General features: G+C 42.6%; 1 protein-coding gene across 1 annotated transcript in view; it reads right to left on the bottom strand.

Annotated features, from left to right (window-relative positions):
* Window positions 1-93: 93 nt before the first annotated feature.
* The window catches only part of zmiz2 (zinc finger, MIZ-type containing 2), a 29308-nt gene continuing 2466 nt past the window's right edge, over window positions 94-26935 (bottom strand). The window contains 21 exon segments of the mRNA XM_061697791.1: window positions 94-2660; window positions 4708-4878; window positions 7067-7182; window positions 8206-8410; window positions 8412-8457; window positions 8529-8597; window positions 9857-9924; window positions 11287-11444; window positions 12300-12405; window positions 13191-13401; window positions 14546-14687; window positions 15109-15223; window positions 15225-15248; window positions 15250-15288; window positions 16136-16219; window positions 16783-16989; window positions 17977-18204; window positions 19309-19465; window positions 21486-21697; window positions 23100-23217; window positions 26151-26232. Coding sequence (XP_061553775.1) covers window positions 2553-2660; window positions 4708-4878; window positions 7067-7182; window positions 8206-8410; window positions 8412-8457; window positions 8529-8597; window positions 9857-9924; window positions 11287-11444; window positions 12300-12405; window positions 13191-13401; window positions 14546-14687; window positions 15109-15223; window positions 15225-15248; window positions 15250-15288; window positions 16136-16219; window positions 16783-16989; window positions 17977-18204; window positions 19309-19465; window positions 21486-21697; window positions 23100-23217; window positions 26151-26200 — 2634 coding nt within the window. The 5' untranslated portion in view covers window positions 26201-26232 and the 3' untranslated portion in view covers window positions 94-2552.

Genomic DNA, 26935 nt, shown 5'->3' with positions numbered 1-26935 from the left:
GCCAATCACAGCCGGGGTCTCGGAGAGAACTAACCAATCGAGGCGACGGATGAGCTGGTTTAAGGGTGAAGTCGTGACGCTCGACGAGTAGAACCGCAACAGTCCGCGCGGGCGGAGCAGCATGGAAAAGCTATACCTTCAAACACGCGGCGTTCCATGGTGCTCAAATCAAACACATACGCGCTAGTTTAATGTTAAACGTTAGCCGGTAACAGATTCGTCACGTACAAATTACAATTATTAGGACGTGTCTGACTTCAAGTAAATTAAGTACATGATCTATATTGTTTTTATAAAAGGAGCATTTTACAGAATCAAAGAAAAGTTACGTTTCTTCAAGGAAACCACAAATGTTAGGCGACAGCAGATTCACTGTATTTTTCTATTATTTCATTGCCTTTTTTCTCAAGGCATGTAAATGTTGCAGAAAATACTAAATATGTTGACTACTTCTATCGTGACCTAATCTGCGGGTCACACTTTTGACCTTTCGACAAAAACGTCTTTGATATGATAAATAAATAATTTGTGTTGAGCTGGCATCTTTGTGTGTATATGATTATTCGCCATCTTAATGTGCTCTACCCTGATTGGTCGAGCAGGCAGTTAAAAAGCTTAACGTGGGAAACAAAATAAGACGTTTGTTGAAATAATCAAAGTGGTTTTAATCCTCATTTTCGAGCTCCAGCAAATGAACAAAGCAACCGCAGGTACAATCAATGGTAACAATGATTACAAAATAAATAGAAAAACAATGGCAATTAAATTGTGTGTATGTGTGTGTGTTAGAAAATGTGCAATAGTTTACATCTTAAAAACGGGTTTAATAGTAAATTTGCAGTTCAGTCGCCACTCCCCCAACCCCCAAAGTAAAAGTCAACATTTTTGTTACTGTTGTTTTTCGGACCTCAAGTGTCTGTTAGAAAAAAGCTTGCGGGGGTCGACGCGGATGAGAAACGAACTGGAAGAAGACGACGACGACGACGACGAAGAAGAAGAAAGGCAGAGCGATGAAAAGACGTAAATATTCACGTCACGGGGCGGAATGCTGCAATGCGGGTGTTGTCACAGTAGTTCAACAATTTCGCCTCAAATCGGGAAATCCGTTTGAAAGCTCTTTAACTTCCAGCTTAAGGTCCATGTACTAGTACACTAATAGGCAGTAGGACAACTACGTTACTAGTGAGGCAGAACTCTGCACTAGTTGACATCCATGCCCGACGAGTACAACTGGAGAAGTGCTAGATGTAAACCAGAAGAATCATCTCATGCCACTAGCACTAGTAGCATTTAGTTGACAACTAGCACACTTTTGCCTCACTAGTCACATGTAGTATTTGTACTAGTTCGCTGAAGTTGTCCTACTAGTAAGGACAAAGAGAGTAATAGTACATGGACCTTAAACAGGATATCAAGGATAGCACTTAAAAAAACTTTCCACATTTCAGGGCACTGCTAGAACAACAATGGCGCACTAGTAAAAAAATGTTTCCACGACTATGATATTTCTGCACGTTAGTAGGAAAACTACGTTACTAGTGAGGCAAAACTCCAAGTGGGCATTTTGAGCTACTAGTAGCATCCAGGAGACTACTATCCATCCATCCATCCATTTTCTGAGCCGCTTCTCCTCACTCGGGTCGCGGGCGTGCTGGAGCCCATCCCAGCTGTCATCGGGCAGGAGCGGGGTACACCCTGAACGGGTTGCCAGCCAATCGCAGGGCACATACAAACAAACAACCATTCGCACTCACATTCATGCCGACGGGCAATTTAGAGTCTCCAATTAATGCATGTTTTTGGGATGTGGGAGGAAACCGGAGTGCCCGGAGAAAAGCCACACAGGCACGGGGAGAACATGCAAACATCCCACACAGGCAGGGACGGGGATTGAACCCCGCACCTCAGAACAGTGAGGCTGACGGTCTAACCAGTCGGCCACCGTGCCGCCAGGAGGCTACTAGTGCATGACATATGCCTGTAAGTTGGGCTGAGTAGTGTTACTACTGCAGCACAGCAGTTTACTATTAAGGTTTAAATGCACAATACTAGTAGGCCAAAAGTGGCACTAGGAGTGGGAAAATGAACTAGGAGTTCCTATAAGACTGAAAAAAGTATAATTTGAATTGACGTCAGTGGAACAAATGATTCAAAAGTGTTAAAACAACATTTATTATTTGATTATTTTCCAGGAAAAGAGGGAAAATGATGTTTACCCCATTTTAATCATGTGTAACCCAAGATGGAAGTGTATATTTTTGTCAGTGTAGTTTGACAGTTGTTCTACTAGTGCGCTGAATTGTCCTACTAGTGCGGACAAACGACACCAATTTGGACAAATTTTAACGCTTCCTCGTCATTTCCCAGCGAGCACCGACTGCAGTCGTCCCTGGTTACACAAAAATGAATTGAGTGACGGATTGAGGAGGAGGAGGGGCAGGAAGAGGAAGAGGAAGAGGAAGTAGAAGGAGCAGGAAGAAGGAGGAGGAGGAGAAAGAAGTGGAGAAGAAAAAGGAGGAGAAAGAGAAGGAAGAGGAGGAGGTGAAAGGCACTCAGTTGTTCTCAAAGAGTGCCAGAAGGTCGTCGCTGCTGTTGCTGGGCAGATCAGGCGGACCCAAGTAGGACAGCAGCTCGTCTGGGTTGGTCAGCTCGGGCAGAAGCTAGTTGGGAAAAGTCACACACACACGCACACACACACACACACACACACACACACACACACACACGCACAAATGCAGTACATCAATCAAGCTGTACAATAGCCAAATACCGCGCTACCCTCAAGTTTTTACAGTTACTAGTATCGCTTGGTCAATTTTGTTCCAAGCCAAAATTTCAGTTGGAAGAAGAGAAAGTGGACTTATATATATATATATTTTTTTTTTAAATACAACCCCAATTCCAATGAAGTTGGGACGTTGTGTTAAACAAATAAAAACAGAATGCAATGATTTGCAAATCATGTTCAACCTATATTGAATTGAATACAGTACAAAGACAAGATACTTCATGTTCAAACTGATCAACGATTGTTTTTAGCAAATCATAAACTTAGAATTTGATGGCTGCAACACGTTCCCAAAAAGCTGGGACAGGGTCGTGTTGACCACGGTGTTACTTCACCTTTTCTTTTCGCAACATTCAATAAACGCTTGGCAACTGAGGACACTAATTGTTGACGCTTTGCAGGTGGAATTTTTTCCTATTCTTGCTCGATGCACAACATTGTCCTTAAACTGTTGGACTCTTTTCTCTCGCACTTGTTCCCAAAGAGGTGAACCTCGCCCCATCTTTGCTTATGAATGACTGAGCAATTCAGGGCAGCTCCTTCTCTACCCAATCATGGCACCCACCTGTTCCCAATGAGCCTGTTCACCCGTGGGCTGTTCCAAACACGTGTTTGATGAGCATTCCTCCACTTTCTCACTCTTTTTTGCCACCTGTCCCAGCTTTTTTAGAACGTGTTGCAGCCATAAAATTCAAAGATCATGATTATTTGCTTAAAACAAGCAAGTTTCTCAGTTGGAACATTAACTATCTTGTCTTTGTACTGTATTCAATTAAATATAGGTGGAACACAATTTGCAAATCATTGTATTCTGTTTTTATTTGTTTAACACAACGTCTCAACTTCATTGGAATTGGGGTTGTACTTCCTTGGATTTTTCTCATTCCCCCCCCCAAGAACAGTAGTAGTTATTTTTTCAAGTAATATATATACCTGATACAAAAATGATTGTTTTGAGAAAAATACAATTTCTTATTTTTATTTGTCATATTTTTCCCCCATGTTTAAAAGTCACATTTTTATAATATTTTCTTATACGTAACTCAAATTTTAAGTAAAGAAAAATGGAACAATGAGAGTACTGCGATGCCCTGGCATGTGGGCAAGGAGAGCCTCAGTTGACGAGACAAACAGTCAAACACAAACACAAAATGACAACACTGGCAAGGAGCTGCTGTTGACCACAGCTCACACCCGGACACTCACGCCTGACGGCGCTCGCTAGGCCACGCCCCTTTATGGCATACATCCCACACACGAATACTCCGGTACGTACAGTACATTGATTGCACTTGATAAAAACACAGGTTTTAACATTGTTTTCATTAAGGCTGGGACTTGATCAATTATTTGATTTCAATTGTTTTTTGTTTGTCTCCCATCAGTCCTAGCGACGCCGTTTCATCCAACTCCTCCGTTTTGGCATCCAAGCGCTGACGTGTGCGTCAGTGTCATCGCTGTCGCGGGAAGTCCTCAAAGGGTTAGCCTCGTTCACGACACAAACGACGACTGAAAGGTGTTCATTTTTTTTTTAGAATTCATTTGTCGTAATTCATGTGTTAAAGTCCCACCCCTAGGTTTAATACAATTGAGTACTATTTTCTTGATCAAAATTGGGGTTTGTGGCCTACGGCAGCTCTTTTGGAGTGTTTTCATTTTGTATTTGTGTGTTTGACTGTCCTCGCCCACCTGTGAGGGCATCACAGTACCTTAATTGCTCCACCTTTTTGGTCACTTCAAATTTTGGCCTGCAACACAAAGCAAAAAAAATCAACCAAGCGACATCTCGAACTGGAACAACTCTTCCGTGAGGGTACCACTGTTTGTTAGTGTTGATAGTCAACAATTTGTACTACAAATCCAATTGAGTTGACTTGCAATACGCATTTAGTTGAACGGAATCAAATCAAAGGGCTCACATCTAGCGAGTGATCCGCCGCCTCCCCTCCGGCGCCTCCCGGGGGGGCTCCCAGGGCGAAGGAGCCCTCGGCGTGCGGCCGCGCGTTGTGGGAGGCGACGCCGCTCCTCTCGTCGCCGAGGCTCTGGCCGGCGTGCTGCGGGAGCAAGGCATTGTGGGGCGGGTGCGACGCCTGGCAAACGGGCGGAAAGAGAAACGCAAAGGGGGATGAAGGAAGGAGCGCGACAGTTGGCCGGCAGCTGCGCGCGACAATCCGCAAGTCGACGGACGCCGATGAAAGCTCGCTTAGGGGCTCTCGACGAGGCAGCAGGAATAGACAGACGGCTGTTCAATTCAATCCAAATGCAGTCAACCCCCGCTAGATCGGGTTTCTTGTGCGGGTTTTCAACCAATTGCTTTTTCCGAGGTTTTTACAGTCAACAGGCAAGTCTGACTTTGGAGTTGCGCACCTGCAGTGTCGGCTGCCCATCTTGAAAATGGAATAGTAGTCTAACTGTTTCAAAATAATAGAACTCACTACATTACAATTACATGCAGCAAGATTTCAATTAAAAGCTAGAGGCAGAGAAGGCCCCCAACGCATCTTCAGTAATATTTGTTATCCCCACATAGCGAGGGTTGGGCATCGTTTGAATTGGAGCGATTCCGGTTCCTTATTTCGATTCAGATTCTTTTAGGGGGCTGGGTCCAAACTCTTTGTGTGGTTTAAATAAAGGGTGTCCAAACTAGGAACATCTATTTTCTTAGCAGCGCACAGCATAGGCTAAAAGGAACATTTGACTCGGGGTTCTTTATGACCAGGATCACTATCAAACCTATGAACTAAGGCAATGTGTGTGGAACTAACCCAACTGACTTCATATTCATTGATTGCTTCGCTAAAAGTTAAATATAGCATTTTTAAAATAGTTATTTGGGACCGTTTCATCACGTCAAATGGTTTATATGTGCAAGTTTTAACTTGACTTCCTGTTTTAAAGCTTGTAGCCTTTTATTTTGAAGGGTACGCACCGGAACTCAGCATTTTGGCATAAAAAGTAACTTCCCACGACACCGGTGAATGTTTTATTTGTATTTTGAATGGATGGAACGAAACGCTATAAAACGCTGCTTCCTTTCCCGATTTTCACCGATGAGGCACAAGGTGAGTGTTTGTGATACGTTTGTGAATTTTCTCCCAATTCATTGTGATGTAAAGTTGCTACGGTGAAATTTTAGCTCAATGTTTAGCTTTTTTCCCCCTGTCATCAGCATTTACGTTGGTTTGAAGACTTAAAATAAACGCTAAAAACCATCTCTGCAAAAGTGCAAGCAACCGTTGACCTTAGCGGTCTCGATGTTTGTTGCATATATTTTGTTGTTTCTCTCAGCCAGTTGACTTGACTGAAGCTCCGCGCGGTGTCGTCAGACGCTACACATCGTGAAAGCCTCCTTTGCACAATACTTGCACAATACTAAGCCTCCTTTGCACAAGTGTTGCACCGAGGCGACTGGTCATTCCTTTGAACAAAGTTAAGACGCACTTTTGTTCGCCGCCACCACCGCCGTGAGGCACGAGCACGTTTTCGTGCGCGTTCTTCTTCCTTGGTTTAGCCACTTCTTCTTCGGGGTGGACGAACTGTAGGCACGGAAACCGGGAACCGAAATTTTCCAATTTGAACGATTCGCCCCGGCTCCAATGGGTTCTCGATTGCCCAACCCTACACATAGCAGAGCGAATATACTGGGAGTATTGTTGTGTATTTCTGCTTGTATGAGTCCTGCTCTGTGTGTTAAAGAAGCACTTGTCTGGAGGATTTTAATCTGTATCGTCAATGTTCATTTCTGTTAACCTGTGTATGGCATTTGGCATTGTATGTTCGCATGAAGATACTGTAGCATACTTTTGTCTTCTTTTCATTTTCTCAAACTGATGTTATTTGAAAAGTGTCTCTAAGTAAATTCCAATGTGTTTGAATGAATTGAAATTTACTTAGAGCATGGGGGGGGGGGGGGGGGGCGCACATCTTTTTGAGAAGGGCTTCACAGTAATTTGATCCCTAGGAATTGTTTGTTGCTTGCCTGACAATTTCTCATTATAAATGGGCGGCCATTGTAATCATACAGCCGTAGCAACAGACTTTTAAATCTGTTTTCAATTTGACTGTTCTGGGTGTGTATTTCTTGAAACTAATAATTAGAGGACGTTATACAAGCGGCATGTAAGAACGTGTCTGGCACACCGGCGGTAAAACGTCGCGGTTACATAACGGCAAGCGCCGTCTGCTCTTTCAAACGATAAGAAGGAAGACGCCAGCGCCGCCCCGAGGCATCAACATCCACGCCGCACGTCTTGCGGAAGCGCGCTTCTTCCGTCTCACCTGCTCGGCCTGGTAGGACAGCGGCGGGCCGGAGGAAGGGTACTCCCCCAGGGTGGGCGTGCCGGGAGTGTTGGGGAATTCGGGGAAAGCCGATTGGCTGGCAAAGCCTCGACTCCCTGAGGAAAAACAGCAACAAAAGTCTCAACAAAAGTCTTCCGGGTCACGTCCAGTCAAAGGATGCCTCGTGCCACTCCGCTTGAAAGATTCTTTTGTCCATCTGCGTTCTTACAGCACCACGCACGTACACACACATTTCTTTTTCCGAGAGGAAAAAAGATCCATATTACGAGAATAAATTGCAAATGGCAAAAAATACCGTCATTTTCCAAAGCTGTAATATTACTCGACTTTTTCATAAAGAAGTGCTAAAAAATACAGTATTATAATAGACAAGTATTTTTATGAGATTTGTCATATTCCTGCAGAATAAAATAAAAAAAAATTTCAGAAAATGTAAAATTTGATTTTTGAGTCTTTAAAAATTAAAATATTTGAGTTAATAGGTTGCTCGACTTTATCTAAAAACAATGTAAATGAAAGATTTTTTTTATGAGATTAGTTGTATTTCTTTTAGAAAAGTAAAAAAACCCAAACATTTCTATACGCAAGTATAAGGAAGCATTTTGTTTTGAAAAATATTCAACAACATGAGTTTTTCAAGACGATATTGAATTTTTAAACGTTGGATGTATATTGTGTTTATGTATGCTCAAATTAGCTTTGTGTCAGTATTTTATCCTCTACATTGGTCTCAATGAGAAAAAAGTAAACATTTCTCAAGACCATTTTTTTGACAATAGTTTTTTTTTTAAATTGGCATTTTCTTATAAGATTTTTGGGTGTTTAAGGAAGAAATATTTTTTTAGATTAAGGTCATATTTTTAAGTATATTTCTCCCCCCACAAACATTTTGAACAAAAACGTTTTAAGAGATCTTCTACTCTTTAAGAAAAAAACATTATAGTGACGACATTATCTGAGTTTCTAAAAATAATGTGAATTAGGGATTTCTGTGAGATGTATTTTTTATTTTTTTAAAGTACTTTTTGAGGAACTTGAGTTCCAAAAAAGTGTGAATAAAGAAGAGGAGAAATTTAATTTTTTGGCAAAAGAAAAGCGCGTCTTTTTTGCTCTCTCACCAGGCCTGTTGTAGTCGGGGCTCCCCCTCCCGCCCCCCGCCGGCGGCCCGCCGGCAGCGTACGGCGAGGAGGCGGGTCCCAGCGCGGCGATCATCTCCATGACGTTGGGCAGCACCATGTGACTCGGGCTGACGGTGCGACAGCGTTTCAGCGCCGGCCCGTCGGGCTCCTCCTTCACGTGCAGGTCGGGCTTGACGGGCACCGGGCCGCCAGCCGCACAGCGGGTCGATGGTGATCTCCTCGTAGTCGGAACTGGCGGACGGACGTCGGAAATAAGCGCGCCGTCGGGAAAGCGGCGGTTCTGGAGAGAGACGTGGACTTACTTCTGGATGTAGACCAGGATCCCCAACATGTACTGGTCCACCTCCAGTCCCTCCAGCAGCGCAGTCTTACTGGAACGACAGCATGCACTTTGTTACATCATCGTCATCAGTCAAGGTTTTTCCTGCCACCTCTACCTAAATTCGGGCCGCCTCCGACTCTAAAACCTCTGATGTTGTGAGAACTGTTAGACCGGTGTTGCACTAAGTTAGGATGTAATTTTAACTGCAATTGCACTATTACGCCACAGCGAAAGGGTGGCGCTGTATCACAAACACTTTGAAGTCGTACTAAAAACGTTCACCAAGAAGAGAAGAAACTGACGAGTTTCCTTTCTTCCTGCAAATTTCGGGGATTTTAGCAGGTTAGCCTCACTTGCTATCACTTTTTCCAGAATAAAACAAAAATATTCAACGTGCTTTTTTTATTTTTGTTTTTATTTTAAGAGTATTGGATGTTTCTAGGATAACACGAAAAAACTGATTTTGTTAAATATTTTTTCCAAGATGTTTTTCAGTCTTTTTTTTGAATTATTTTTCTGAGAAAACATTACTAGATTTTTTTTTTCCCTTGAAAAAGTACATTTCTTTGAGAAAATTGTTACTTAGTTTACTGTCTTTTTGAGTACTGAGATTAAAGTATTTGTTTCTTAAAATTTTTACTTTTTCTTGAAAAAAAAAAAAAATCTTACTGGATTACTTGGGTTTTGAGTACTTTGAGATTAAAGTTTTTCTTAAAAACGACTTTTTTCATGAAAAAAAAATATTTTAAAAGTAATTTTTTTAGGAAATGTTAGTAGATTACTCAGGTTTTGAGTACTTTTATGAGATTAAAGTAGTATTTTTTCATATTTCTCTTGAAAAGTGGAATATTTTTGTTGGAAGAAGTAAAAAAAAGAAAAAAAAAAAAAAAATTTTAATTGTAAGAGAAAGCATTACAATATTACTCAGATTTTAAGCATTTATGAGATTAAATTCATGTTTATTTTTTCTTTAAAAAAAGTATTGAAAACTTTTTACGAAAAAGGAAAAAAAACATTTGACAGATTTCAGTTTTTAGAGCTCTTTGAGTCTGGAAGGAATACGTTTTAGTTAATAGATCACTTGACGTTTTGTAAAAACTACATAAATTAAGGATTTTTATAAACGATTTAAGAAAAACACGTTAAAAGAACAATAAATAGCATATCAACTTTGCAATATGAGCCAGCAGGGGGCGTGGCATACGCACGCACACCTGCACATGATAACATTGACAATGGTGCCATCTCTATCTCCATTTGAGACAGGAAAAACCCTGATGCTCTTCATCATGTTCCATGGGCACCTACTTGCAGACGGGACATCTCCACGTTCCTCTCTCACAGTTGAGCTGCAAGTACGACTCCAGGTCGAAACACTACAAAGAGAAGTGGAGTGTGTTTTTTTTTTTCAATTCACTTTTTATATTAAAAAATGCATTGTAACAAATGTGTCTGGAATCGCGATATTTTTCTCTTCAATTCAATGGAGAAGATGCTGCTTTGTGGTGCAGTATAATAAAGGCATATGGAGAATATTCACGGCCAGGTCGCAGCTCCTCAGTAATGCGAGTTTAGCACGTTTGATATTTTGGTTATCTTCCGTGTAGGTGTGACATATCAACGACAACTCTCCGACAGCGCACCTCGACGTCGAGCAAAACGATAGCGTATTGTGACCGGTGCATCGCCTCCCAGCGCTTGCTGTTGTCAACATAGTTGGTCGCCGCTGTCAACATTTATTCACACAGACGAACCAATGTTTACCGAAGCATGATTGGGCAGACCGCTGGCATGTTTTCGTACAAACGTTAGTGCTAGCACTAGCTTGCTAGGCAACTTAACATTGGGTTGCCTGCTTGTGAGCTGTATCGTATTCAAAGCACGTGAACATACCTCAAGCAATCCTCGAATGAACGTCCTCTCCCAAGCACTGGTGGCGACCACCGTACGTTTTCCTCTTTTTGTTCCGTTTTACCCCCAACAAAATACAATACATTGGCGCGATCCATTGTTGTTGTTGTCGCCATGGTAACGAGTGCATCCAGCCGCGCTGAACGGTAACACGTTTTCCGACAGTGTTTGATTTGACGAGATAAAGCTCAGTAATCGTAGAAGACGGGATACAGGGGTATCGGAATAAATGCGGAGTGCCGCCAGTGGTTTACAGAGATTAGGCAAGATTTTATGGCAGTAGTCTGACATAGTGCTATCGTGAAAGGACGCATTGGTCTTGTACTTTGCAGTAGTATTGGTCATTCTTTGCAAAGGATAAAAAATATATGACTGTTAGTATTGTTATATGCGTCGCCTGTCTATGGCGATTTGCATTGTTTGTTAGCATTAAGCGAAGTGGACTTCGTTAAACCAAAGCATTGTTCTTTGAAATAAACTGTGTAATTCTCATTGTTTTATGTTTACTTTGACCGTAAACTTCAACCAGGAGTGGCAAGAAACAGCTTGAAGCCTCTTTCAAAACAAAAAAAAGTTCTCTGTCAAAATATTGCTGGCTCTGAAGTGAGTTGTGTCCACTGCCACCATACAGCGCCCGTATCTCAATAATTCAAAAGCAAAAAGCAAAACGACGGCCGAACGTTGGGGCACTGGCACCACTCTACCGCCGTCCAATGAAATACTGCTTCAGTGAGCGACAGCAAAGCAAAACCATCGAGACACTGCTTGTGACAAAAGCTTCACGTGTGCTGCACGGAGCCCTCCGAGCGCTTTCTGCCCGTCCGAACCTGTATGTGGCGGCAGTCGTGTCCTCGCGCCGGCAGCTGGATGCGTCGGAAGGTGATCGGACACTTGAGCGACACTTTGATGGCAGTTTGCTCCACGCCGTCCTCTCCGTTTAGCCCGGGGGTCCCGGGGATGGTGCCGCTGCTGAAGTTTCTCTTGACTGAAATAACGATGACATCATCCGTTATTCTCGGTCATGTAACATACGGCTACAGCTCATGATGTATATTACGTGCCGTTTATAACGATAAGTTCAGGTTGTTACTAATGCTAATCTGAGGTTAAACACATAAAAAGGAAATAATTAACAAAAACTACATTTATTTTTTCATGTAATTGGCATGAACCTGGAGTAAATTGTATCCTCCTGTCCTGTAGGTGGCAGTACTGAAAATTGTGAACCTGTAGGCCAAAGCTAAAATTTCAATTCAAGACTGAGAAGAAGAGGTACGGAAAATGGATGGATAACAAAATATTTACATTCAATTTATTTTTTTCACAGATAAGTGCATGAAAATGTGACTTGTGTTGATGAACACACTCTAGCAGGAGTATCAACAACTTGTTTTCATGGAGGAAATCATATTGCAGTTGAGTGAATCGAAACATAATGGGAGCGAATTTTATCCTCCTTCCTGTAGGTGGCAGTAAGACTCATTTCAACACTCAAATGTTTACACAATAAGAAAATATACATAAAGTTAGTACGAAAGGCACATTTTTTCAACAAAAACATGAAAGCAAGTATTGTGCTACTTTTTTGTCTGCATAGTTTTTTTAAATTAAAAATAGCAAAACATAATTCAACTGTGCTTGTAATAACATTCTAGAAAAGGCCCATAAATATGAAAAAAAAACAGTATTTTTTAAAAATTTTAAGTCATAGTTTTAAAAGAGTTGGCGAAACTTTTAATTTGTATGTCAATCATCCATAACTACAGAGTGAATGATTTAAACATCCTAAATAGACGTCTGTTTAAGTGTAAAAGACGAGCACGAGTGCGCGTGGTCTCACTCTTGGTGATGCAGTGTTCTGCGGGCAGCAGCCTCTTCTTCATGAGCCCCTGCAGCACCGACCTGACGGAGGGCCGATGGACCAGCTGCAGCACGAACAGGTGCGACTGAGGAGACAAACGCCACGTGATACACAGGCGGCAGCGCGCAACGCTGGAAATGGAACGTAAATTGTAGAAGATGCGCCCAAATATAGGAACTCTGCATACTATGGTGAAGCTTATATCTTACAGTTAGTTTAGAAGCTATGTAAGGCAAGGCAAGGAACATTTCTTTATATAGCGCATTTCACACACGAGGTAACTCAATGTGCTTTACAGGATTAAAAGCATTTCAAAATAAAGTACAGAAAAATAAAAGAGCTTCCTAAAATACGGAGCAAGAAATATATCTTTTTTAACAAAAATGCTTTAAAACGCTCAATTATAAGCAGGGAGGAAAAATAGGATCGTTTTTAAGATGGACTTAAAAACATTGACTTGACTTTTCCATTTGCGTGCAGCATAACAGCCAAATGCTGCTTCACCGTGTTCGCTTTCGACACTGACATCTCCAAATTAGAAAAACATGTTACTTCCCTATTTGGGCTACAGCTATCCAACATTTTAGTATTCGAGTATCCGACTAAAAACTTTAGCGTCATTGAGTATTCAGATAAATATTTTTTTTTAATTATTTTTGGGGGAGCACACGATTACTTGCTGGAATAATCGAAAGGATAATCGATTGTAAAAATATTCGATCGTGACAGCCCTATTCCACTGCATTTACCGCAGTTTTGGGTTTTTCCGATGATATAATTTCAGTATCTGTATGGAGACACTTTCTGCAGGTATAGTACCTGTATGCAAATCCTAATTCTGTTTTGGTGACAAGACTACGTCCAACTTACGCAGCAGCAGGCGGTGACGGTGATCTGGACCGTGTTGCGTCCGGGCTGGCACACTTGCTTGAGGTACAAAGCCTTGTGGGAGGTCTTGTTGTCGCCGCGCTCGATGGACAAGGGCGTGGCGTTGACGCTCACCTGCACCGAAGCGGGCCAGTTGGTGTTCATCTGCCGGTCCTCGTGGTGGTAGCACTTGAACTGCAGCTCCAGATCTGGCCTGCGGAGGGCAGCGACACAGCACAACACTCAGAGAGGAAGTCAAATGCCAGAATCGGCCACTCGTGCTTGACAATTGGCCAGACTCTCGCAAATATGCCATGCTGCTATAAAGTACGCAGAAACCAGAATTAATTTAAGTACTCACTCACAGAGTGAACAAAGAGCTGAATTAGATTTATTTTCCACTGAAACGAATCGGAGTCGGAGTGTATTGTATGCTGTAGTTACCGAAATGAATCAATTATATTGTACCGTAATTTGAGAGAATTGTATCACAAAGTGAATGGTATTGTAATAGGAATGAATCGTCGTGTATCATAAATGGAGAGCATCGTTACTGGAATGAATCATGTCACAATCATATCATAATTGGAGCGAATCATATTTTCTCACATCACAATTGGAAGGAATCATATCGTAACGCATTGTAATTGGAGTGAATCATCTTAATTGAAGTGAATTGTATCATCGTATCGCCCTACGTCACCTCATCATTGCAATTAATCGTTTTTTTACATCTTAATTGAAGTGAATCGTATCGTGTCGCATCTCAATTAGAATAAAACCGCCGTTGCTGCGAATCGTTTTGATCGTAATTGGAGTGAATTGGGTCGTGCCGCATCTCTACTAGAATGAACACGTTGCAATTAATCGCTTTGCATCGTAATTCGAGTGACTCGTGTTGCATCTCAATTAGTACGAACATTGCAGTGAATCGAATTGCATCTTAATTGAAGTGAATCGCATCGTGTCGCATCTCAATTAGAATGAATCCGCCGTTGCTGCGAATCGTTTTGATCGTAATTGGAGTGAATTGGGTCGTGTCGCATCTCTACTAGAATGAACACGTTGCAATTAATCGCTTTGCATCGTAATTCGAGTGACTCGTGTTGCATCTCAATTAGTACGAACATTGCAGTGAATCGAATTGCATCTTAATTGAAGTGAATCGCATCGTGTCGCATCTCAATTAGAATGAACCCGCCATTGCAGTGAATCGTTTTTCATTGTAATTGGTGTGAATCGTATCGCATCGTAATTAGAGAGAGTCCGTGATTATTTGCAAACACGACAAATTCCCACCGCGCGAGACTTAGCACAGGTGAGTTTGTATTTCTAGCGAACGTCCGGCCAGAGTTCACCTCATCATGAGCGTTTTGTAGACGGAGTCTCGAAGCTGGAAGGCGTGGTTGCTGACGGCCAAGTTGTGCTCCAGTCTGAAAGGCTCCAACACTACGCCATCCCGCACTGGGAAGGTCAGGCGAAGGTCGTCGCTCGGGTTACCTTGAGGAGGAAGAAACATCACATTAATACAAAGCGCTTCCTCTCCATCCATCTTGTGATGTGTTGCTTTTTTTATATTAAAGATATTTTTTGCACAACTCATGAATTTGTCTTGTGTGGAAAATCAAACAATACCCTGGAAACGAAAAATATTTGTTGTCTGTCTCACATGCAGTGAAGACTCTACAACTTCCACAAACAACTAAAATTCCCTTATCACTGTACTACGCTTCTATTTCGACAGGACTTTAGCGGCATCTTCTGGTGTTTGAAGAAGAGTTTTCAACTATGTACAGCGTTTTAGTCGTGGCGTTCTTTGGCGGAGAATTTCGACGCATGCTGTTGCCGTGTGCGCTTGACAACAAATCAAGTTGACTCGTATGCAGACACCCGGGTGTGCGGTAACGGCGTGACGTCTCACCTGTGGCGGGCGGCGGGCTGCCCATGTTGCTTTTGACGTCAGGGGGCATGTAGGGGGGCTTGGTGTCCTGGCCCGGGGAGAGGTAAGGCGGCACAGAGGTGCCGGGAGTCATGGGTAGGTGTGGGATTGCCGCCCATCGGGGGAGCTGGGGTACCCGGGCATCCCTCCGCCTCGGCCCGGCTGAGACACAGATTGAGTGTTTAACCCCTAAATGAGCAGACTCCATATGTATGCTAATGTGGATTTAGGGCTGGGCAAGTCATCAATTATTTCAATTCCCCCCCCCCTCCGCCAGGGGGATCGTTTTTTGTGGAAGTGGATTCTGTAGTTGAAAGTGCATCCCCGCTGACGTGTACTGCTTACACTGACAACATGACCGGAGTCTGAGTGGAACTCGTTAACAAAAGCGTCGTCAGTGTTGTATTTGCAGCAATTTTTCCAACCCTCCTCGCAACCAGTGTGCAACCTATAATTCTCGATAAGGAAAAGACAACACGAACAGGATCATTTTCAAGTTATTTGGCGTATGACAAGGAAGGAGCCGGAGGAACGCACTCACCCAGGAAACGGCAAGTAGCAAAAAGCAGTCATTTATCCACGATTTTTTAATTTTTTTTTTTTATCGTGTTGACATACATTTCAATTTAAGGGTCATATTTTCCCCAGAGGAAGCACTTTTTTTCTTGCAATCAGTTATGGGGGAAAAAAAAAACATTCATTTCTATTCCTTCTGTGGAAGTTGATCCAAGGTAATGCTTGAAAAAAGAAACAACTTTTTCAAACATTATCTACACGTGTTTGGTATCAGGACAAATAAAGAAAAGAACAAAAGCAGGGGGAAAAAAGCAACATTTGATCAGAATAAAGTAATTACTATAAGGGCGGGGGGAATCACTTAAAACCAGAAGTTAGAAATTTGCGAAAGAATATCAGATTTTATTTGAAGGCCATATTGCCCAGCCCTGCACAAGCGCATCAATGATCTTCATCTTCTAGCATTGAATATTTAGCATTTTGCGTGACTCACCCCGCTGGATGCCGCCTGAGTGAAGGCGCTATATCCTCCCGGGCCTGCAGGGGACAGGCTCGTCTGCCCATTAAACACTTCCGACTGAAGACGAGACAAAAAAAAAAAAAAAGAGATTACAACACAATCATCCAGAGAATTTTATTTTGAGGCCCTTTATTTACGCCAATACTATTGAGTATTCATCATTCACTGTTGAAGTTTCCCTTGAGTGATTCTAATAATAATAACAACTTTATTTAATGAGCAGGAGAAACGCGACAAAAAAATAAATAAATACACGAAGAGTGGAAGTGATAAAGCACTAAGTGGAATTGTGAATATAATGAAGTCCTAAAAAAACTGCAATATCAGAAACAACAATAAAGTACAAGAACAAATAAAATCACAGATATATAAAATAACTAACTGAACAGACGTACTTGAAGCAATGTGATCCGACGTTTTAAAACCATATAAAAATATGCAAAAAAATTTATTTAAAAAAAAGAGCTCAAAATAAAGTACCTTAATCCAAACATTTGCATTTTTTTGTGTCAAATAAAATGGCTTTGTTGACTAATTGCTTTTTTTGCTTAGATGCTTGGGCCTTGGGTGAGGTCTGACCATCATCACCATCATCATGGCGACCACTTGCGGGCGTTTACCTTGTAGTACTGGGGCGGGTTGGGCTGGCCGCCACCGGGGGGGAACGGCGGCGGGTTGCTGTGCGAGCCGGAGCCGTACTGGCTCATGGGGGGCATGCGGCCGGACGGGTACGAGGGGGAGGGGGCGCACCGTTGCTGCGGTCCGGGGGGGTACTGCAGAGGCTGCTGAGGGTACGGCGGCATGGACGACATCCCGCCGCCGCCGAACTGCCCGTCACAAGTCAAAACAAGCAGGTTTAGGGTTAGTGTTGGAATCTGACTTTGGGGTTTCAAGACTGGATTGGGGTTTTAAATAAAAGATGAGTTTTGAAATTAGGGTTTGAGGCTAAAGTAAGGGTGTCAAATAAGGGGATCATGCCTGGGTTAAGGCTTTAACAAAGGGTTTGGGTTAAAATGAGGGTCTTCACAGGCGCGCAGTTGCAAAGATTGACGACATCCCCTAATCGAAAACGCCCTATCGGACAAGGAAAACCTCAAAACCCCATTTGGGAGGAAAAAGAAAGAAACCTTGAGAAGTGAGCGCAGATAAGAGGGAGGGGGCGAACCGTCCTTCCCCCCCTCCAGGACGACCAGGCGGCAAAGGATGTCGAGTGGGCAACATTTATCACGTAGTCTGGCACTGTACGATGTTCATTACGATGCCAAAAGAGTCCATTTCAAGAGATGCTTTGCAAATTAGGGTTCCAATCTGGGGCTAGGAGTTCAAAATAAGGTTTTAAAACTGGACTAGGGATTTAAAAAAGAGCTGAGGTTTGCAAATCAGGGTTTCAATCTGGGTTTAAGAGTTCAAATTAAGATATCAAAACTCAAACCCCTCAAAACCCTATTTTAAGATTTAAAGTTGCTGTTTGAAGCTAAAGTTAGGGTTTCACACTCTTTCAACAAGGGTTCGGGCTAAAATTAGGATTTCAAACCCAGGTTACAGTTTCAAGGCAGGGTTGGGAATAGGCTTTTAAAAGGGTTAGGCTATCAATTAGGGTTTGATGTTACACTTTCAAAATTAGTGTTTCAAACTTGGAATAGGGTTTTGAACAAGGTCGAGGGTACCACATGAGGCTTTTAAACTCGTATCAGGGTTTTAACAGAGGTTGGGGTTTCAAATGAGGGTGTGAAGCCAAAGTTACAGTTTCAAACAATCGTTAGGGTTTCAAGGCTGGATTGGGCTTTTAACCAAGGGTGAGGTAGAGTCTTCACCTCAGAGTGGAAGGTGCGTTTGAGTCCCTGGGTCGCACCAGGATACCCGCCACTTCCTCCTCCTCCATGCATCTTCTGGGTGGCTCCGGGGTGCGGGGGGTACAAGCCCCCGCCAGAAGGTGGCGGTGGTCCGGGCCTGCTTGAGACCATACCGCCTTGGTGCATGGCCGGGGGTCCGCGAGGGCCGTGGGACATGAACTGGGGGCTGTACGAGGGGGCTCCGCCCATCTATAAGGACACAGGAAACAGTCAAGTAGGATAGCGAGAGGCCATGCTGCCCTCTGGTGGCGATTTAATGAGCTACAGTTAGAGCCTGGATCAAGGTTGACGCAAAGGTTGGAGTTTTAACGTTAGAATTTGTAGCACAGATGAAGGTTTCAAACCTGGGTTACAGTTTTAAGACAAGGGGTAGGGTTCCAAATAAAGGTTAGGGTTTCAAGCCAGGACCTAGGGTTTTACAAAAGGGCTGGAGTTTTAAACTAGGGTTTCACTTAGCCAGGTTTATGGCTTTCAACAAGTGCTAGGGTTTCACATTAGGGTTTAAAGTCTGGATTTAGTGTAAGGACATGTGTTTCATTAGGGCTTTAAACAAGGGTTAAGGTTTCCAATTAGGCTTTGAAGCCAAGGTTAGGGTTCGAAATTAGGCTTTCAAACCTGGACAAAATTGGTTAACGCTAGAGGTTCCTATTAAGGTTTCAAATTGGGGTTTTAAAAAAGGGATAGGACTTTAACAAAAGTTGGGGCTTCACATGAGGGTTTCAAAACAAGGGTTAGTGTTTCAAATTACGGTTTGAAGCTTTTTATTAGGGCATCAAACAAAGGTTGAGGATTCAAATTATGGTGTAAAGCAAAGGGTAGGGTTTCAACAAAGGGTTTCAAACAAGAGCTAGGGTTTCATATGAGGGTTTTAAGCCTGGGTTAGGGTTTCAAATTAGGCTTCCAAGCGAAGGTGGAGGTTTTAAAAAGGGTTTCAGGTTACGGTTTCAAATTAAGGTTTAAATTGAGGGTTGGTGTTTTAAATTTGGTTTCCAGATGAAATTAAGGTTTAAAATAAAGGTTAAGGTTTCAAACAAAAGATTGGCTTTCAAGCCTGGATTAGGTTGTAAACAAAAGCTACATTTTCAAATTAAGGTTTCAAGCAATTTGTTAGCAAGGGTTAATTAGGTTTAAAATGAGGTCTTGAAGCCTGGGTTAGGGTTTCAATCGAAGTTTTCAAGACTGGGTAACCATTTCAAACAACAATTAGGGTTCCAAATTCGGGTTAGGGTTTCCAGCCCAGAGCTTTAAACAAGGGTTAGGGTTTTTCTAACCGGTTGTCAAGTGTTTGAGTACCTGAGCGTAGTTGATGTCCTGGTTCTGCTTCTCCTGGATGGCCGCCACGGTGGCGGTGGCGGTGGCCGTGGCCGTGGCGGCTGCCACGGCGGCGGCGGCGGCGGTGGTGAAGTCCGAGGAGGGGCGCACACCCATGCCGCCGCTGTTACCGGGGTAACTGCGAAGAGGGGGAGGAGTCAGGTTATATTACAACCCCAATTCCAATGAAGTTGTGGTACACGTAAATAAAAACAGAATACAATGATTTGCAAATCATGCTCGACCTATATTTAATTGAATACACTACAAAGACAAGATATTTCATGTTCAAACTGATCAACTTGATTGTTTTTAGCAAATAATCATGAACTTAGAATTTGATGGCTGCAACACGTTCCCAAAAATCTGGGACAGCGTCATGTTTACCACGGTGTTCCGTCACCTTTTCTTTTCGCAACATTCACTAAACGTTTGGCAACGGAGGACACTATTTGTTGACGCTTTGTAGGTGGAATTCTTTCCCATTCTTGCTCGATGTAAAGCATTCAGCTGTTCAACAGTCCGGGGTCTCTGTTTTCGTATTTTACGTTTCATAATGCGCCACGCATTTTCAATGGGACTGCAGGCAGTCCAGGCCAGTCTAGTAACCGGACCCTTTTATTAAGAAGCCAAGCTGCTGTAACACGTGCAGAATGTGCTTTGACATTGTCTTGCTGAAATAAGCACGGGCGTCCGTGAAAAAGACGTTGCTTGGATGGCAGCATATGTTTCTCCAAAACCTGTATGTACCTTTTAGCATTAATGGTGCGTTCACAGATGTGCAAGTTACTCATGCCATTGGCACTAACAGAGCCCCATACCATCACAGATGTGGGCTTTTGAACTTTGCGTCCATAACAGTCCGGGTGGTTCTTTTCCTCTTTGGCCCGGAGGACACGACGTCCACTTGCTCAACTTTCGTTACCCTTGTTTCAGCTTTTTTGGAACGAGTTGCGGCCATCAAAAAAACCAAAAAAACAAAAACAAAACAAACAAAAAAAGGAATAATGGTAATCAGTTTCAACATCTTTGTAGTGTATTCAATTGAATATCGGTTGAAAAGGATTTGCAAATCATTGTATCCTGTTTTTATTTCAGTTTTAATGTCCCAAATTCATTAGAATTGAGGTTTGTAGGACAAAGATTAGGAAAGTTTTGGGGCATCGCTCGTAACTTTAAACCTCTACGTATTGGCCTAGATGAATTAAGCGGATGCCCTTTCATCGGGAAATAGGAGCGCGGTTTATGCAGATTGCAGATCGTGGGAACAAGCTTGTCATTTTGAATGAATTCGGATTCATTAACATACACGAAGTGGTGCGAAGAAAACTGGGACATTCAACTTTTTAAGTTTAGCGCTCTCCTCAATGCGCAGTGATATTTCCTTTACTGTGCATGCTCATCTCCCATGAGCCCATGCGCACTTTGCAGGGGATCATGGGAGATGCGGTTTGCTTCTTAGACCGGCCCACTCAATAGCGGCTGAAAACAAATGACAGTTCTATACTCCCATAATCCCCTGTGACGTCGCAGACAAGAAAACGTAATCGTGACACCTTTACCATTAAAAGTGCTAAAAAAAAAACACACACAACTATATGAAGTTTGCCTTGCTTAAATCCAAAGCCTTATTTCTGTGGACCAATACAATCGATTGATAACCTTTTAAAACAATTTAAAATCAATATATTTACGTCCAGATAGCTGAGGACAGATAGAGCCAATTGGATTGTAAGAATACAAATTGATCCATCGAAAAAAATGAATGAATTGTTACACCCCTATTAGCTTCCATTGTTAGCTTCCAACATTGGCTTCCATATGTTAGCTTCCAATGTTGCCTCCAAAGATAGCTTCAACTTCAGCTTCAATGCAATGATCGCTTTCAATGTGAGCCTCAGAATTTAGTTTCCAACGTTGCCGCTCAAGTTTAAGGTCAGGAAGACCAACGTTCGCTTCCAATGTTAACTTCCAAAGTTAGCTTCTGAAGTCAGCTTCCAACAGGACCTCCATCATGAGAGCTAAGAAAGACCAATGTTAGCTTCCAACGTTGTCTCCAATGTTCTCTTCCAAAGTAGGCTTCCAGTTTGAAATTTTGTTTGCAATATAGTGCTCCCAAACATTACAGGGAATCCCCACTTTTTGTGGGGAATCGGTACCTGCCGCCGTAGGCCGCCACGGGGTTGTACGCCGCGTTGGGGCGTCCATACATGAGCGGCTGGCCGTAGCCTTTGGACATGGCATCGCCGTACGCCTGCTGGCTCATGAACTGCGGGCCCATGGCGCCGGACATACCGGGCCCGCCGCCGCCGCCGGGCATCATGTGACCGCCCGTGCTGTCTCCGGGACCCATAGGTGGCGCTCTGATCACCTGCGCAGGAAACACAGTTTCAGATTCAGTTAAAAATATATTTTAAATTGTTCATTCTAATTAGGGCTGCATGATTATTGTCAAAATGATAATTACAGTTATTCCTCGTGTTAGGGAAAAATCTTGCACTACTTTTCAACAAACAATATGTCTATCCATTTTCTTTACCGCTTATCCTCACGCTGGTCGCGGGCTGCTGGAGCCTATCCCAGCAATCTTCGGGCGGAGGCGGGGTACACCCTGAACCGGTCACCAGCCAATCGCAGGGCACATAGAAACAAACAACCATTCGCACTCACATTCACACCTACGGGCAATTTAGAGTCTTCAATCAACCTACCATGCATGTTTTTGGTATGTGGAAGGAAACCGGAGTGCCTGGAGAAAACCCGCGCAGGCACGGGGAGAACATGCAAACTCCACACAGGCGGTGCCGGGGATTGAACCCCGGTCCTCAGAACTGTGAGGCAGATGTGCTAACCGGTCGCCCACCGTGCCAGCAGCCCTAATTCTTATAATAAAATATGAAAAATTAACAATGTTAGCTTCTCACATTAACTTCAACTTTTGCTTCTACCGTTAGCTTCCAAAGTTAGCTGTCAATGTTAGCTTCTAAAGCTGGTACCTAACGAGCTAATGAAGACTAATGTTAGCTTCTAATGTTAGCTTCCAAAGTTACTTCTGAAGTTAACTTTCATTATTAACGTTCAATGTTAGGTTCTGAACTTAGCTTTCGAACATTACCTCTATCATTAGTGCTATGAAAGACCAACTTCAGCGTTCGACACGCAATTTTAATGTTAGCTTCTGAAGTTAGCTACTATTGCTACCACTAATGTTGGCGCTAAGGAAGACCCAGGGTAGCGTGCAATGTTAGCTTCCAGTGTTACCTCCCAACATTGCCTCCAATCTTAGTTTCAACGGTAGCTTCCAAACTTCTGATTTGGCTTCCAATGTTAGCTTCAAACATTAACTCCAATTTTTTCTTTAGCTTCGAAAGTCAGCTAGCTAATAATAACAATATGTAAAATGGTTTATTTTATTAATAAAATATTAAGTCATTATGATTTTTTAAAATATTTTATGTTGTATTATAATAAATTAGCTTCCAACATCACCTCCAATGTTAGCTTCTGCTGTTTGTTCATCTCGAATGTTAGGGCTAAGACAGACCAATGTTGGCTTCTGACATTTGCTTAAACATTAGCTTTCAAAAAGTTAGTTTCAACATTAGCTTCCATTGGTCGTTTACTACTCCTACTACTTTCTCCGTATGTGGCCGACGGGCTGTATTTTGCCCACCTTGGGTTAGAGTACAGTAAAAATGCATATTGTAGTAGTAAATGTTACAGCTTTTTTTTCCTCTGCTATTTGAAGAAGCAGGCGGCGTGTGTCACGTTACCTGGCTGTGCGTGGGATTGGTCACGCCCCACACTGTGGTTACTACAGAGAGAGATCCCGGGTGCTGATTGGCTACTGGTTGCCAGGAGACTGGCTCATGGAGGAAGGCGTCGTCACCGCTGTGGAGGGAGAGGTTTTAAAAAAATAAAACATTTTTAAAAAAGCCAGGAAGCCGGCGGCGGGCATTAGTGCTTCTTCACACCACCACCTCATATTCTACCCTTTAGCGGCGCTAAAGTGCAGTTATGGATTAACTGATTAATAATCAGTAGCCAGTGACGATCCGTTTGTACAGAAATTGACGGGAGATTAAGGTCAAACACTTCCTGCTTCCAAACCTCAACAGGAAACAAGCACATCACCGTTACGCGACAACAATTAACAATGTTTTAATCCTATGTTTATTATAATTGTGTCAATAAGCATCCGTTTAGCATCCCCGGGTGCTTCGGCTGCCCCCTGCTCCAGTGTGTTCCACTAACATGTGTATGTGTTCACTGTGATGGGTTAAATGCAGAGAACAAATTTTGTGTGCATGCATGCATGTTCATGACAATAAAAGGTGATGATGATTCTTTTTCAGCTCTATAGCTGCTAAATGCTAAGCTACGTCCACCAACTGGTTGCTTCCTTAGACTTTTATTTCACTGTGGAACAAAGTGACTAACAGCATTTTCTTCCTCCTCATGGGTGATGCATATATACATATACACACACATATATATATATATATATATATATATATATATATATATATACACATACACACACATATATATATATATATATATATATATATATATATACACATACACACACATATATATATATATATATATATATACATATACATATATACATATACACATATATATATATACACATATACATATATATATATATATATATATATATATATATATATATATATATATATACATATATACATATACATATATATATTTACAGAGGTGGGCAGGAAAGTGCTACATTTACTCCATTACATTTACTCAAGTAACATTAAAATAAACTGTACTTGGCAGAGTACTTTAAATGCACCGTACTTTTTACTTTTACTTGAGTATTTATGTGAAGAAGGATCGATACTGTTACTCTGTTACAATGATCGACATCCCGTTCACTACTTTTATTTATTCATACGATCACTAGATAGAGGAATGTGTCTATTTAGATGACCTGTTCTTTTACTGTGTATACTTGTGTACTTAATTGGTCCCAAAATTATATTTACAATAAATAATGTATCTTTGTTCCTCTATTTATGTCAGTGAGGCATAGTGACAGAAGAACAAATGAATGGTCTTCTATTCGATGGCAGGAAGTACATACAGTAATGAATGTATCCACTTTTTGTGACATTTTTGTTTGTTGGTGTGCCGTGAGATTTTTCAATGGTAAAATATGTGTCTTGGCTCCATAAAGGTTGGAAATCACTGCTCGAGTCAGATCGTGGCTTCGTATCAGTCAGGTCAAAGCAACATTACAACGTGACAGAAATAATGGGTGCTAAGTCACTGTAATTGAATTATTTTATTGTAATTAAATGACTTCACCCACACCGAAACTTTAGAGCACGATTCCACAGAACGGCGGCACGTTTACGCACAACCGTTAGCGCTAGCACTAGCTTGCTAGGCTACATAACATTTTGCGCCTGCTTGCGAGCCGTATCGTATTTAAAAGTACGTGAACGTACCTCAAGCGAGCCTTAAACGAACGTCCTCTCCTGTCCCGAGCTCCGGTGACCACCAACACACATTTTCCCCCTTTTTGTCCTTATAATACAAAGTCGCCGCGCTCCACTCTTGTTGTCATCGCCATGGTAACGGGTGTATCCGGTCGCATTTGAGTTGACAATATTTAGCCCAATGATCATAAAAAACGGGATGCGGTGGTATCAGAATACAAGATTTTGTTGCAGTAGTCTGACATAGTGCAATCGTGAAAGAGCAAATTTGTCTTGTAGTCTGACTAGTACGTGTTGTCTATCTCAGACGTGTTGTCTGTTCCACACCGCCGACAAGTTTTTTTTTTTTTTTTTTTTTTTTTTTTTTTTAAATAACTTTATTGGCCGTCAGATATTTACAGGACTACGCCAAAAGACAAGGCTAAAAATAAACTCGCTTTTGGATTTAAATAAACTGTGCACGAGTAAATGTCTTTTGCGGAGCCCGGCGAATGACAACATTAAAGCTGATCGGCATAAAATGCTAAGTATTGGCCGATACCAATAAGGCCGATAAAATAAATTAATTATGTTGCAAAATCGATCAAGAAGGCGGTGGCGTAGGTGGTATGTTGAACCGAGAGGAAAGGCGAGTCCGTCATCACAGCATGTGACTAAAACGGACCAATCACGAGTGATGATGTCTGCGGCATTCTCCACGCAGCAAAATTTTTTGCCGTATGCACATCAAGTGACGGAGAGGGGCCGCGTGGACCAATGCGTCGGTCACGTGACGCAATGCGGGCGTTGTCGGTCGCCGGAGTATAAAGAGGCCTTTACACTTTGTGTAATTTAGTATGCAGTTAGCTTTTTAGGTGCTAAACGCTAAGCTACGTCCACCAGCTCGTCACCTCTTTACACCTCCTATTTTGAAAACTGCTAAGGACCAAAGTCATAAATGCCGAGTTAATGCTTCCTTCCTCCTCATGGGTCAATAAATACTACCTTCCCGGAGACACTCTGCCCCCTAGTGGCTTGGAGCATCAAAACGAGACAAAGCGCTGGATCAGCTACAAATTAGAACACTTAAGTCAGCTTTTAATTATTCTTACAGTCAAATACTGACTTAACTCACTGTTTTCACTGCCGAATAATTGTTTGCTAGCAAGATCCTTTGTACAAAAGATTTGTGGCCGCGTAAGGAGAGAGTCAAAGTTAAATCAGAAAACATTTGCAGGTTCAGTAACATCTGAACAACATCATTACCGAAATGAAAGTGTACAATGTGTTCCTGATCCAAATGAGGATTGTGGCTCCTCACGTGTGTGTGTGTGTGTGTGTGTGTGTGTGTGTGTGCGCGTGTACCTTTGAGGAGTGGGATGCGGGGCTCGTTTCATGGAGTTAAGGGGTTTCATCGGAGGAACATGGGGGTGACTGGGGAGCCCCCCTGAAAGAAACAAACACAAAGCGGAAGCAAATCAGGCAGGCACTTATTTGTCCTGACAGTCACCATAAACGGCGGCTTCAACGACACGACGCCCTCGCGCTGCCTTTCATGTACGTTTGTACGTGGACACGACGAGCGCTCGCCTCCTCGCAGCCTCACGGGGGGACCAGGGGCGCCTGGGCGAGGGGAGATTTGGAGCTAAATTTAGCTTGTTGATTTCAAAAGGAATTGCAGAGAAGTGAGATGAGGAGGCACTCATACAAGAAGAGCGTTTCACTATCAACACTAATTTACTGCAAACCGCACATTTCTTCCTGTAAATTTAGGAGGGATGCACAGATTTCAACACCAGTATCAGTATCGGTTCTGATACTCGGACTCAGACTGGAGAGAACGCTCCTATACCACTTTATAGTTGCCCTAGAGGCAGGTGGCGTAGGAGCCATGTCAGCCGTGTGGACATAGCAACTCAGCCACATTCCGTCAGCAAGTCGCGGCGGACGAAGCGCTGCGGCGTGGCACGTCCAGTAAATTGAATTACGCGATGGTGGGGTGAAGTCAAACTGTAACACGACATCCATATTGCTACTTGACTCCAAGCTCTTCTTCCTCTCTCATCTTTGTGCTCCTCTTACATGGAGTTCGGTCAGAGACATCACATAACTGAAATGCCTTGTGTTCCAGACGACATTGAGGTGAAATG

The sequence above is a fragment of the Phycodurus eques genome, chromosome 15, assembly GCF_024500275.1.
Source record: "Phycodurus eques isolate BA_2022a chromosome 15, UOR_Pequ_1.1, whole genome shotgun sequence".
Taxonomy (NCBI): Eukaryota; Metazoa; Chordata; class Actinopteri; order Syngnathiformes; family Syngnathidae; genus Phycodurus; species Phycodurus eques.
Note: the sequence above shows the minus strand (reverse complement) of the source record. Positions and strands in the feature narration are given on the sequence as shown.